At 34.5% G+C, this 14,252-nt stretch overlaps 2 protein-coding genes across 2 annotated transcripts; one reads left to right on the forward strand and one right to left on the reverse strand.

The window, feature by feature from the left end:
- Positions 1 to 1,716: 1,716 nt before the first annotated feature.
- On the forward strand, positions 1,717 to 7,612 carry LOC126712532 (uncharacterized). Its single transcript, XM_050411886.1, has 2 exons — positions 1,717 to 2,061; positions 6,980 to 7,612. The coding sequence occupies exons 1-2, from the start codon at positions 1,949 to 1,951 to the stop codon at positions 7,185 to 7,187; spliced, it is 321 nt and encodes a 106-aa protein (XP_050267843.1). The 5' UTR covers positions 1,717 to 1,948; the 3' UTR covers positions 7,188 to 7,612.
- Positions 7,613 to 7,777: 165 nt separating this feature from the next.
- LOC126712531 (lysine histidine transporter-like 8) lies at positions 7,778 to 12,813 on the reverse strand. Its single transcript, XM_050411885.1, has 5 exons — positions 12,351 to 12,813; positions 12,019 to 12,152; positions 9,172 to 9,605; positions 8,810 to 8,941; positions 7,778 to 8,582 (listed from the first exon to the last, which is right to left on the reverse strand). Exons 1-5 carry the CDS (start codon positions 12,704 to 12,706, stop codon positions 8,097 to 8,099), a joined length of 1,542 nt encoding a protein of 513 aa, XP_050267842.1. The 5' UTR covers positions 12,707 to 12,813; the 3' UTR covers positions 7,778 to 8,096.
- Positions 12,814 to 14,252: the final 1,439 nt, after the last annotated feature.

Raw genomic sequence — 14,252 nt, forward strand, 5'->3', positions numbered from 1 at the left:
GGGAGTGAAGAAGTTGAATGATGGAAAAAGTGAGTTTGTATAAATTTACTCATATATCCTAGTTAAAAAATGATGGCTAATTAAAACAAAAAAGTGAAAAACAACCAAAAAAAAAAAAAAAAAAAAGAAGCAATCACCCAATTTATTAAAAAAAAAAAAAAAAAAAAATCATTTCTAACAACTATCACACTCACAACCCAGGAAATCCAACAAAAAAAAGAAGGAAGAAGGCAACATCCAGGAAAGGAAAAGAAAAAAAAATTGGGAGAGGCAATGTGTCCGGGAAAGGAAAGAAAAAAAAAAAAAAAAATTGGCAAAGGCAACATGCCTAGGAAAGGGGAAAAAAAAAATTTGGCAAAGGCAATGCTGCGCAAGTGCACATAGGCATTTTTATCTATTAAGTAGCCTCATTTTCTTCCTTTAGTTTTTTCTTCATTTTGGAGAGAAAACTTTTTGGTGGGCCCGAAAAGAAAATAACTGAGTTCCACCATTTATTTTTCTTCCTTTCCACCAAACCACACACACTCTAAAAAGTTTTCCTTCCTATTTTCTTTTCAAAGTTTTCTATTCACCCTATTTCACCTCCAAACAAACACACCGTTAACTCTATATATGAAAGCCCATGAGAATTGGGAAAAGTTATGACAAACATGCAATGCTAGTTAATATTTCATTAAGATATAGCCAAAATCCAATATTTCTAACTTAGACATCCTTGAGAGCCTAATTTCTTAGTGACATTGCTTGATTATTTGAAGAACTAAGGTTTGAACTTCCATTCTCTACTGTTGTAAGCTAAAACGATCGAAATATCCAAAAAATATACACTACTTGGGCATCGAAGAGTCCCCTCCCAGCCCCTAGCGGATCACTTTGCAATTGTTACCCACTATTTTCCAAGTGTTTATGAATCAAGGATTGAGCTGTGCAAACAATTGCATCAAAATTTTGAAATGATTATATGAATAAATTTTTTTAGATAATTTTCAAAATTAATTGGAGACTTTTTTTTTTTCTTGTCAAATTCACAATTACTAATACAAACACTTTAAAACAAAGTCCAACCAAAAATCTTTCATTTAAAATCGTTCAATAAATCCATTTACGTAACGTTTAAAAATAGTTCAATATGCTACAATTCCACATCAACAACTCTAAGTTCGAAATATTGAATGATCCACATAGTCAAAGTAGTTCACCATTCTACTTAACTTAAGAATGAGTGAAAATTAATAATAGTTCTTTGAGTAAAATATCTAAAGTTTTTAAATTAAACTTAACCATACGAGATGGTATATCTTGTTTTGGATATATATGTTATCTCTCTCACAACAGGTGGGTTCTACAAATATGTGGGACCCATCTGCTTTGAGAGAGATTACATATACACCCGAAACAAGATATAATAACACTGGTTTTGTTGCATTCGTCAATATAATAATGCAGCCGAATTCAATTGAGAAATCTGAGATATGAAACCAAAAGAAACGTACGATGTGGGCTTAGTTCTCTATTGTTTTTCTGGGCCATATTTTTCTCAGCTTGTTTTATCTTGTAAGCTGACAAGTAGGACTGATAACACGTTTGTTTTGTGCGGAAATGTTGGGCCAAACTGTTTAACCCACCAGCCTATTTATTTATTGGTTCTGAAAAAAAAAAAAAAAAAAAAAAAAAAACAGTAAAGAACAATTTTTCTTTTGGACAATAAATTTGAAACTAAAACAAAAACAAGAAAAAAGAAAGAAAAAGAGAGAAAGTTAGAAGTGAGAGAAGGTCCACCTAACTAACCCTCAGGCCCCAGCTAGCCAGCCAACCCGACTTGAACGTTGATGCCCCCTCTCTCCGTTCCCCAATTCCATCGTTCAAATCGTCGTTGGCTCTGCTCAATCCCTATTGTTGAATTAACTCTCTCAGCTCTAGAGAGAGAGAGAGAGAGAGAGAGAGCGCCATGATAACGCGATCGAATCTGGCGGAGCAGTTGAGGGAGTACCAGATTCGATCCAAGCACGACTGGGCCTCCGTCTCCTTCTTCTCCTCCACCACTAACCTCCCTTCTTCAAGGTATCTCTTTTTCTTTCTTTTCTTTTTCTTTTGCGTTACGTTTCTGCAATTCTTGCATAGTTACGTTGTTTTCTTGGCTCATATTTGGGATCTACTAGCTAAGAAATCTGGTATAGAGTTGATTGTTCCTTTTTTAATTGCGTTTCGAATTTCCAATTCGATTAGGGTTTTGGGAATTTGGGGGTCGTTTTATCAACGGCTTTGAATGTGATTGAGAATTTTGATTAGAAATATTATGAAATTGGACGTGGAGGAATTAGTTATAATTTGACCTTTTAAAGGTTGTGAGGTCGATTATATGAGCTCTTTGTTTTTGCTTTTTGATGTGTGTGTTTGTTTCAAAATTATTTCCTTTTTATTTATTAGTTTTTTTTTTTTTCAGAAAATTATTGCATTTATATTTATTGCTTTTTCAGAATTATTATTTTTTTAAATATTTTTGGTAATTATGGTCTGGAAAATAATAATTTATTTATTTGACCTGGGATAAGAAACATATATATCTAAGTGCAATAAAAATTCAATCCAAATAGGAAACTGTAATTTTGAAAAAAATGATAATATATACATATACACACACAAAAAATGTAACACACATTCCATACGTGTGTGTGGTATCTTATGAAGCACAGACACAGGCACGAGTACGGTTATTGAAAAATTATAACATGAAATGGCCAATACAACACCGATATAACACGGGTACAACATAGATACAACACTCTTAAAGAAGTGTTTGTGCTTCCTAGGTGGTATCTTGAACTCTATTCATAATTCATCTGATGGGGACCTTTTATCAGCTGATCTCAGTTTGTGTCAGAGAAGCTTCTTGTTCTGCCCTGGATGATTTTGTTTTCACTGAACTATTTTTGAGATTCCTTTTCAACATTCGGGTTATATTAAGCATTGAAATAGTTTTTTTTAGGCAAAATTGTCCACTTAATTTGAATGAAGAGATTTTAAAGTCATAGACACGTGGTGGACTACAGGCTACAGTGATTGTGGGTGAAATGATGTTTAACATTGTTGAATGAAGAGAGAATGGAGTTTGTTTTTGTTGGTGTCGGTTTTTAATGGAGGTTCTAATCTTGGTACTTGATGGTAGTTTTTTTTAAGTAAGTTTGGCCCAATGGGGATATTCGAATATTTGCCTCTGCTTCATGAGACATGGTCTATTGTGCGACACCCCAGGGGTTGTAATTGTTGGTAGTCTTTCCTGAGGAAGTTTTTAGATTTGGACCATCAAGATTTGTAGGCATTGGCTATCATCAGTATGTTTGATGAATATCTGTAGGAATCAATAAAAAATGATCTTATTGTGTTATAACTCACTGATTTGAAGTTTTGAACTAGAAAATAGTAAAGACAAAATAAAGAACATGCACACACAATAAAGACCAGAAGTTACGTGATTCAAAAAAACTAGCTACCTCCATTAAGAGGGAGATCTAACCCACTATATTCACTCAATCTCTTATGCGACCACCTCACAACAAAGAATCTGGCTAGGATTACTCTCTCTCTCTCTCTATTTCACTTTGTTCTCTAAGAGTATTCTCCTCCCTCCATTTGGGGAGGACCCTTGGGTAAAAGCCTCCAAGCCCTTTACATTACCTATATACAAGACTTTAAATCCTATTCCTTGGTGCAGAATAAATTGGTTTCCTTCCTCACAAAGAAAACCCCAAATGGCAACCAAGTCAACTTTTCTTCCACCCCAAGAAAACCCAAATGGGCAACCAAGTTGATCTAATTTAAAAACAAAATTTCACAATTGACTCAAATACCATCAAGCAATCTTTCTTCTTTGTTGCGATAGCTCCACTAGCAAGCTTTTTTCAAGCAAGATGATCATCATTTGCACAACAACAACCAAACTTGCACACGCCTATATCGACCAATTGCAAACTGGTACAAGATCTCCTGTTGAACTACACTAGGATAAACCATAAGTTTTGATACCATTTGTTGTGCAATAACTCATGGAGTTGAACTGGAAACAATAATGACAAATAAAGAACAAGTACACATAATAGAAACAAGAACTTACATGATTTGACGAAGTGCTTACCTTCATGAAGGGGTAGATCTAATCCTCTATATTTATTTTCAACAAAGATTACTAGCACTTGACCCCTCACTTAGCTGTCTCATAATAGACTCTTTGGCTGAAATTACTCTCTACATTCCACTTGATGTTCTTGTAAGAATTTTCTCTTTTCACCGTATTTAGTGCCTTGGACCGAAATCACCAAACCCTTTTTATAAGACTTCAAATCCTTTTCCTTGATGAACAATAAATATCCATTACTTTTTCACGAGGAATTAACTTTCCTTCCAAACAAAGAAAACCTAAAAAAGGTAATCAAGTCAACTTTTCTTCCTCACCAAGAAAACCCAAATGAGTAACCAAGTAAAAAAACAAGAATTTGGGACAATTTCCAATATGTCAAATTTGGGGTGGGCAAATGTCTCCAAGTTCCTTTTTGGCTTAATTTATGGTGTTGGGATACAATCCTGAAGGATGCTTTTCCAATTTTATACTGTATAGCTGGAAATAAAGAGACTTTTGTGGTTGAAAATATGATTTGGAATGCTGGGGTTCTTCACTGGGATTTTTTGTATGTTAGACCTGTTAATGATTGGGAGGTAAGGATTTTTTAGTCTTTTATTGGTCTCCTCTACTACATTAAGATTAGACTGATTAGTAGGGCTGAGGATGACTGGATATGTTGGATCCCCACTAGGAGTGGTACATTTGAGGTTAAAATCCTATTATAGGGCTCTGACTACAAGTCACTCCCCTTATTTTCCATGGAAAAGCATTTGGAAGGCGGGGTGTTTGGTACACCCATTCAAATACACATTTTCAGTTTTTAAACAACATTACACGTATTTCCATACATCTTTTCTCCCACATGTATTTTCACACATGTTTTCAAATAACAAAACACGTTTTCAAACACATGTACCAAACACCTCCTAAAGGTTCCTTCTAAGGTAGTTATTTTTTTCCCCACACGAACAGCAGCTCAGGGACAAATTTTTACCATGGGGAATCTTTGAAAGAGTATATGCCTTGTAACCCCAAGGGGTGTGGCGCATTGGTCAGGCGTACTCTGGGACGAGCTGTGAAACTCGGATGTCTTGGGTTTGAGCAGCCATGCGTGCATTCACTCCCTTGGGGCCATAAGACTAGGGGAATTTAATTGCCCCTTGAATTATTCGAGGTACAATTGCAGGAAACTCCTTGCCGAGGGCCTGTGCACCCCTTGGATTAGCTAAGTATCTGCTCTGCACGCCTGGTGCCAATCAAAAAAAGAAAGAGTATATGCCTTGTTGATTGATGTTGCATGTGTGCGCATTATGGGGACACTGTAGACCATTTGTTACTTTATTGATACTATGCACATGATCTGTGGTTTATGGTGTTTTGTCTGTTTGGAGCACAATGGATGATGCCGGAGAAGGTGGTGGAGTTGTTGGAGTGCTGGCTTTGGCAAACATCATTCTGCTGATGTATAGAGAGCCATGCCTCATTCTGTGATGCAGACCATTTGGAGGGAGCAAAATCTTTGGACTTTGATGGGATTTAGCATTTGTCTGTGGAATTAAAATTGTATCTTTTGCAATCCATGTTTGGTTGTGTTGGCCACTTTAAGTGGCCAATCTTTTTCTACCATAGAGGGACTTTTGGATTTATTTTATTTTAGTTGAAGTTTTGTTGTATCCTTACTACACTGCTTGCGTACCTGGGAATAGTTTTCTTTTATTTTTGAATAAAGCATTATTAATTATATATATTAAAAAAAAAAAAAATTTCCAACATATCTAAAACTAGAAATGAAGACATGTGCCTTGATTTCAACATCGGAATTGGTATGGTATATTTGGCAAATACTTTTGTCCTGTCAGATATTGAAAACAAAACTGTTGCCTTTGTATGCTTCCAAGACAACTTGGTTTGTTTCTTTGAGACCTTATGTAGCACAAACTCCGTATTCTTTGGGGGGTGAGGGCATTGGGATAGGTCATCTGAGTGATTCCTCTCAGTTTTTGGGAGAGATAGTGAAAGGAAGTTTGTTGCTGATCAAAAGATAAATAATATCAATCATTTCCTTGGACATTGGCACATTGTGACCCTGCAGTTGAGCCAAGTGAAGATGTTTGTTTTATTAGGTGGGCAGGTGGGCTAGTTGTACCATTTACATAAAAAAAAAAAATGGTTGGCAAGTTACAGACTCTAATTATATTTGGGATTGAGTACTTATGTGGTTGGAGAGGTACTCTATACGTCAACTAGACATATTTGAAAGCCTTGTAAATATTTATTATCTTGTTGGTCATAGTAGTTATATTGTGTTGAATTAGTACAACTCTGTCTCCTGTATGCCTCAATTTTATTTTTATTTTATTATTAAGCTCTAAACCCCAAGTAGCACAATGTTGATTGTTTGTTTGAATGATCATCTAGGCCCTTAAGTTCTTGCTTCCTATTCTCATCAACCTTCTATTAAGATATAAATATGTAATGATGTTCATGATTCAGGTTAAACCAGATTCTTGAGAACAAGTTTTCTTTGACTTCATTTTAAGTCTGTTCTTACGGAAACTAAAATAATTAGGGGAAACAAGTGTATATATAGGATGGCACATCTAGCATCATGTGAGAAAGTGAGCATTATTGATCATAATTTTATTGAGCACCTTGTCTTGAGCAACTAATGAGTTTGATAAATTTCTCAGTAGTTGGATTTTCTTGATATATTGTTGCTTTCTGGATGAGTTTCATTTTCCTTTTGGACTTATTGCATGAGTTCTTTCAATCTCTTTTTTGACTGTGTTCTGTGGATCAGTTTATGCAGTATAACATGACTCCTGATAGTATCCTGCTTATTCCCATTTTCTATGGATGCAGGGTGGATGTTGTGATCTTTGTAATATGGGAACTTGTTATTCTAGCGTTCCTGGTTTTTTCAGCAGTTTCTCTATATTTTAGGCATATGCAACTCGCATTCATTCTAGTATGCATCACAATGCTATTACTTTTATGTATGAAAGTTACAAAGCAAGTGAGATTGGCCAGGAAAAAGAAGCGAAGGATGCTTCTTCCATTGTCAATGTAAAACTATATGTAGTCGCAATCCTTTTTTAGGGCAACCCAACTTTGTTGTATTATTTTCTTGACCATTGCTGGTCCAGCTTCTTTTTGGTTATTGGATGATGTATTCGCTCCTAAAGAAAGTTGATCAAGAATATAATGATGTGTTACTTCCACAATTCAAATCCAGATTTATCTGGTGCCCTGTATCAGTTCTTTTCGTCAGATAGAAAGTTGAGGTGTTATGATTTAATAAGAGTTCTAGTTGTAGTTACAACTTCTTTCTGCTATTTTTTGCTGTAGACTGTATACACGGTGTAGTCAAAGCAGTTACTTCGTAAAGTTCATTCATTTTCCCTGTTGAGTAACACTATTGAAGTTCCATACCCATATGTAATGAGACGACTGCTTGTTTTATAAGATAATTGTATTCGAGGTGGTTGTACCTTATGATTGGTTATTATAATATGAAAATAGTTGAAAAAGATTTGTGGCTATTCACTGTAATTCCTCTGGGAGAGAGCACGCCGCTTTTTTTGTAGTGTAAGTTTGAAACTAAAATTTCCCAGATAATGATTGCATGGAATTGGTAAGGAAACCTTGCAAGTGGTAGTAGGTCATTGAATAGCTGATTTTTTTTATTATATCTCACATAGTACTTAGTGATGCAAGACGTTTGATTGATGTTCACTTGGGCCATAATAAGAAACACTTTATGCCATCAGGCCATTGGCACGTAATTCATTAAATGACGAGTAAGGATGTACGTAGACACTTTACAATCATCCTAGAAAGTTACACGAACATTGCTATTTCTGCATATACACACATTGGTGGCTCTGAGAGGCCTCTACCACACTATGTAGTAGGCCTAGAGGTCACTTTTGAAATCCAAGAACAAGGTTTAAATTTCATACTATTCCCTCGTTACTGCTTATTGGGGCTTGAAGAAGCGGATCTCTATTCCAATGGTCACTATACCCCAAATTGCTCCACTGAGAACTAGAACGCTGAGAACCATTCCCAAGACTCCTAATGCCCAATTGAGGAACCAAATTCCACTATATTTCTGGGGTTTCTTGATCAGTATCCACATGAAACATGGATATGCTAAGGTGATTGGAAGCGCAACCCCTCCCAGCAATCCCGCCAAACTTGGCAAGAATGGTAGTGCCACTGCAATGAAAAACGCAAGACATCCAAAGAAGGCTCGGAAACCCGAGCGGAGCCACCATGGACAGGGCTTGTTCCTATTGCTAGTATATCTTGCCTCCAGATTGTCAAAAACTGGCATTGCATATATTTGGAATGAACTTAGACTGTTAATCACCACGATCAAGCTTGTCAATCCTAGGAGAAATTTTGATGTGTCATCTCCGTGATATTTTTGCAAAGCTCTTAGCATCCCTCCATCTGGAATCTGGCAATAAAGCAGAATTAGTTTAGTCATGACTGGTTAGTCTAAAAGAAAGAAAGAAAAAAAAAAAAAGATGCTTTAGTGTTTGAAGTTTGAACTTTCAACAGCAGCCAAAGTGTGCCAGCAGTGAGTCAAATCACGAGCTAGCCATGTTAGGTTTAAGCTCGGGCCCGACAAGAATGTTCTGAGAATTGCACTAGAAGACAGCAAAAAAAAAAGAAGGTGCTTACTAAATTTCCATAAGCCCAATAGCCGCCGATTGCTATTGGAGACAGACACATTGCGATGATTACATATGCATACTTCACTCCTTTCCACATTGGAACACGGGATGGGTGCTTCACGCTGGAAGGCATGGTTCCCTGCAATCAATGACAATCAGATTACTATAGCAAAATTTTCCAAAATTTATTAGGCTAGTAAATAGAAACTACTCTTTGGTGGCGTGTATAGCAGTTTGTGTGCAATAAGTTTAATCCATCTGTAATTATGTGTTTTACGCTCAAAACATGGTCAAATAAGTCTATTCAATCCTGTTTGTGAAAAAAATGTAAAGTGTCCCAATTCCCAAACATTTCTTGGGTTAATTTACCTGTATTTCAAGGACAAGATTGTGGCCTCTGAAAGCGAAGGCGATTATCCCAAGCGCATTAAAAATATTGAAAAACCTTCCCACGTTGAATTTTGTATCCTGTGGCTGTGGGTCATAGGAGACGGCCATGGGCCTAGTTTTGTTTATAGAGACCACCCATATGATAGTGCAATAGCTAATGGCAGTGATGGCTCCGATTAGGGAAACTCCAGCAATTGAATTCAGGTTGGGAAGTTGAGCTAGAACAACTGCACAGCATGTGAAAACAACGTACCACTCTACAGTTGAGAGTGGACATACTTTGCATGCCTCTCCACAAAGGATTTGGTAGAATATTTTCATGGTCCCACCTCCTATCATGATTAGTGTAACACAGGTCCCACCTGATAGATACATGGTTGGAAATAGCGCTAGCAGTTTCCCTAGCTTCTCACCTGTTTTATTTACATACATTGATTTTAGAAAAATTTTAGTTTGTCAACAACAAAATGACAAAATAAAACGAAAATAAATAAAACAACTGATGTCTTCCACTCTTTATTGTCAACTTATTAAGTACATTTTACTATTTATGAACTTGGAAATTCTGTTTCTTTCACATTATAGATTGCTTAATTAGGTGAGCTACAAACTTCTCAAAAAAAAAAAAAAAAAAAAAAAGGTGAGCTACAAACTTTTTCAACAACTAAAGAGAAGAATAAGAAAAAAAAAAAAATTTACCAAGAGAAAAACAGAAAAAAAAGGGGTACTTTTTTAACACATTCCACATGCAGTGATGTGTAAGTTTAAGCGAATCACATACAACGACAAGAGCTTTGATATGATATGCATGGTACTGCTCAAAAATCATAACAAGTGGCAGCAACATTATGGTTCTGATGATATGTGGTGTTGTGGATCCTTTTTCTTTTTTTTTTTTTAGTTTGGTCCTACAAAATACTTTTTGAAAAGGAATGATCGAGATAAAATTTGAAAGATGTCACTGATAAGCAGCAGTGATGTTTAATAAATCAATACCTCCCCATATCTACTCCAAGATCAAATTTGAAAGATGTCACTGTTAAAAACCAGTAATGTTGATAATCTGTCTGTCTCATCATCTATCAAATAAAAGAGCTACTGTTTAAGACATTTATAAATCCTTTATCATCGGATAGGATCGAAAAAAAGAGAAAATTGATGGACATTATGTAATTCCAATTAAGTTAAAGTTCGTTTGGGAAGTTTGTTAGGGGAAAATAGGAGTAATAGAATATAAAATGAATATGTAAAGTATATTCTACCTATTTATTGTGTGAAAGTTTAGTAGAAAAGAATGAAATGACTATGATGTAATTCCTATAAATAGAAACAACTAGAAAAAGTACATCATACCATTTTATTCTTTTAACATCTACCCAATATCATATATCATTATGTTCTTTTATCATTTATCCATTTTATTCTATTCCATTCTTTTATATAAAACAAATGGCTAAATATAAATATATTATGTACATTCACATTTATGGATCAATTTTGAGTTGCACATAATTCATCTTCACTCATATGACTTATCATAAAAAAAATTCTATCTTCATTCTTATTATCAAGTCAAACTTGAAAAATTCAACAGTTTGTTTGCTTTGGTGAAAAACACTTTTTTTTTTAATGTGTATGTGAATGTTTAAATGTTTGGTAGACGAAAAAATGTAAGTCAATTAAATTTTTTTTTTTTTTAAGGTCGACTTGAAACAAACTCAATGGAATAGAAAATGTTTTCCAATATTTAGGACTTATTTGTTAATGTAGTTTTAAATTGCACATTCTTAAGGTACATTTGTTAAACTTCATTTTTTTTTTTGTAAGTGCAAGTTTTTCAAACAACCTCATTTTCAAAAGGTGAAAAATAAGTTTTAGCAAAAGTTCCCTCAACATCACCACAAATAAATTCCACATAACAAAAAAAAACCCAATGGTAATTTTTCTCTCTTCGCAGACCAACCGTTAACTGCTTGTCAACCATCATTGACCCATTGTTGAATTTTTCCTCTCTTTTTTTTCCTCAAATTAGTTGTTTTCTCACTTAATTTTTGTATAGATTCTGAATTTGGCTCTTCTTTTTAATTTGAGACAACCGCATGGCCCCAAAAATAAAAAGGATGATTCTATTTAGGGCCTGTTTTAATTTGTAGATGAAAGTTTTTGTTCATAAATTTTTTTGAAATGATAAAAAAATATTAATAATTTTTTGTGCGTGCCAGATAATAGAAAACATTTTTGGCTCGTTTTCAGGGTTTGCAAACAAATACAAGAAAAAATAGTACAGTTTTCTAGTTTTTATAAAACTTTTTTTTTTTTTGGGTCAAAACAAACAACGTAAATACAATTATTTCAACTCGAATGGGCTAGGCCTTGTCCATATAGACAAAACTTTTTTAAAACTTACTGTAAACAAAACTCCTGCGCTATATAGCTTTAACCTTTTTCCAATGGAGTCTACTTACACAATTTTTTTTTTCCCAATTATTAATTAGATGACTTGTTATAGTCAATATATAATAAAAGTGATGTTAAAAATCAACTAGTAATTTTGTTACAATCCTAACAGATCACATTAGCAATTGTGAAAATATGTTGTGTCATTAGTATTGATTATATTGATTTTTATCAAACTCGATCGGATGCAAGGTGCTGCATATACTATTAAGAGTTTGGCTTTTCTCTTGTGCTCTTGTGTACCAGAGGCAACACAGATATGACATGTATTCTAAAATGATCATATATATTGGCCTAGTATCCCGTCTAGTGCTTACATATGCACTGGATGGAACCCTAGCCTAGTAGTAAAAATACGATGATGCATACCAAAAGCCTCCATACAAAGGTGGAGATATCGGCTGTAGCGTTTGCCAGAGTCTGATTCATGTAGTTGAATCAGTAACCACAAGGTGTACATCTGCCATGTGAAAGCAAGCGAAAGACATGTGATCCCCCATGTCCTGCAATAAAGATATATAGGAGCTTTCCTTAGAAGTTAAAGCCGGCACTAAGCCACACCAATATAAAAATAGTAGCAACTTTTTGATAGATTATAACTGGTTATATGTCCCTTTTATATCTACTAATCACAATCAACCAGAGTTGTATGTATTTTTTTTGTGTTACTAGATTTTTAATAAATATAAGATATAACTTACCAACCAAGGGTTTTTAAAGCTAAGGGAAGAACAAGGGCTTGAACCCCGATTCCAGAACATAGTGTGTGAAATGCTGAGTAGTAAGCGTTACCGTTCCTTGACTCCGTGATGGGTAGCCAAGCGTCCTGTGGGTCAAGCTTGGTGAAGTGCCCAACTTCTTCCAAGTAACCTTGCATGCTTATAATGGCCTTTTTCATAGGGCTGGCTAATGGAGTACTCATAAAACGGGAAACAAATGGACTTTTAGGGGTCTTTGGTAATGAATCAGGAAGTGGTGACCGAGTCATTGAAGGAGTTTCTGCCTCTCTCCCTTTCTTGGTCACCGGGCTCATGTTCATTTCCAGAACTTCACCCATAATTGCCGACAAGCTAGTACTACAGAATATTAATACAGATTCACTCACTCTCTATACTGGTACTAGTGTACGAGAAAAATTTGTAATGGTTTGTGATGTCAGTGATTGAATATATATAGAGGGAGAGAGATAGAGAACCTGAGGGGGATCGAAGGATGTGGATGCTGAGTAGGTCAGGGGTGCCTGGGTGGGGAGGCGTAAGCAATAAAGTAGAACTTTGACTGTCCCTACAAATGCTTGTGGCTTCTACTATCTACCATAAAGAAAGCACACCTTATTGGAGGTTCGCACCTTTTGAACCTTGTCCAGTTTAAGAATCGTATGCAGCAGCCACCCACCACTGTAATCTACTTTTGGTAGATTAGAACAGTTTCCTCAACAGTTCCTGTAATCAGCCACCCACCGCTGTAATCTACTTTTGGTAGATTAGAACAGTTTCCTCAACAGTTCCTGTAATCTACCTTTGTCATCTAAACTATAGCATTAAGTAATAAGTGGCGGCTCCAAGATTTTTTTCTAGGAGGGTCAATAAGAAGATACATCTTGGGTAAAATATGAATTTTACGGTTTATACGATTTTCTTATTACAAATTTGTCTATAGTACATACTAGTAATAGAATAAAAAATAAATTACAAAGTTCAATTGACATATTTTTTCTTAATATAATGGACATGTTAATTATGTTAAGTAAATTTTAATTCTTCCTAAAAAAAAAGTAAATTTTAATTATTAATACTTAAAATACTTTTATTTTTTAGTTTAGGACAACTATATGTTCACTTTGTATTATCAATGCAAGATTTACATTGCAGACAATTATACTATACACGTTTGTTTAGAATCAATGTAAGATTTAAATTATAGATAATGATACTATATACATTTGCAAAAAAATATACAATATTGTACACATTTGTTTAGAAACACTATAAATATACAAGGTAAACTATGTATTTTTTATTAGTTTATTTCAAATTTATTAAGATCTAAATGGTTTTTTTTTTTTTAAGATTTAAGATAAAAAAAAAAATTTACTTTTGTTGTTGGACTTACTGTTTCTCCCAAATTTTAGATAAAATTAGTTTATTGTTAGGCCTTTTTTTGTGTTTAAAAAGATCAAAACATTATTAAGAGAATCATAATTAAACTTATTTCAAGTGGGTTTTAAAAAATTTAGGGTCATAGTGTTCAAAATTTTATTTTAGGAGGGTAAAATAACAAAAAAAAAATTACATATATAAAAAAAATATCAGGGGGTTCATTTGAACCCCGGAACTATGCATGTCGCCGCCCATGATAGCATTCCCATCATTTGCGGGTGTTGGCATTTACTTTGATGCTAAAATTAAAATTATATTTCAAGAAAGGTTGCTCAGAGGATTTGAAACTGTATCTTTTGATAAAACTTACTAAAAATTATATATTTTAATAAATACAATGCAAAAAAGTTATTGGAAATTATACTGTATCTAATAGGACCCCAAGAGGTAACTTTGACCTTGAAGTGATCTTAAAAGTGAAATTTGACTTTGAGTTCCTAGGTT

The sequence above is a fragment of the Quercus robur genome, chromosome 2, assembly GCF_932294415.1.
Source record: "Quercus robur chromosome 2, dhQueRobu3.1, whole genome shotgun sequence".
NCBI lineage: Eukaryota > Viridiplantae > Streptophyta > Magnoliopsida > Fagales > Fagaceae > Quercus > Quercus robur.

What these genes read in the sequence shown, in the direction of transcription:
- LOC126712532 (XM_050411886.1), top strand. Translation starts at nt 1,949, where the DNA reads ATGATAACGCGATCGAATCTGGCGGAGCAGTTGAGGGAGTACCAGATT. An exon ending in ACTAACCTCCCTTCTTCAAG is followed by an intron (nt 2,062 to 6,979) that starts GTATCTCTTTTT and finishes CTATGGATGCAG; the next exon opens with GGTGGATGTTGTGATCTTTG.
- LOC126712531 (XM_050411885.1), bottom strand. Translation starts at nt 12,706, where the DNA reads ATGGGTGAAGTTCTGGAAATGAACATGAGCCCGGTGACCAAGAAAGGG. An exon ending in CCTTTGTATGGAGGCTTTTG is followed by an intron (nt 9,606 to 12,018) that starts GTATGCATCATC and finishes TAAATAAAACAG; the next exon opens with GTGAGAAGCTAGGGAAACTG. An exon ending in ATTGGGCTTATGGAAATTTA is followed by an intron (nt 8,583 to 8,809) that starts GTAAGCACCTTC and finishes CTTTATTGCCAG; the next exon opens with ATTCCAGATGGAGGGATGCT.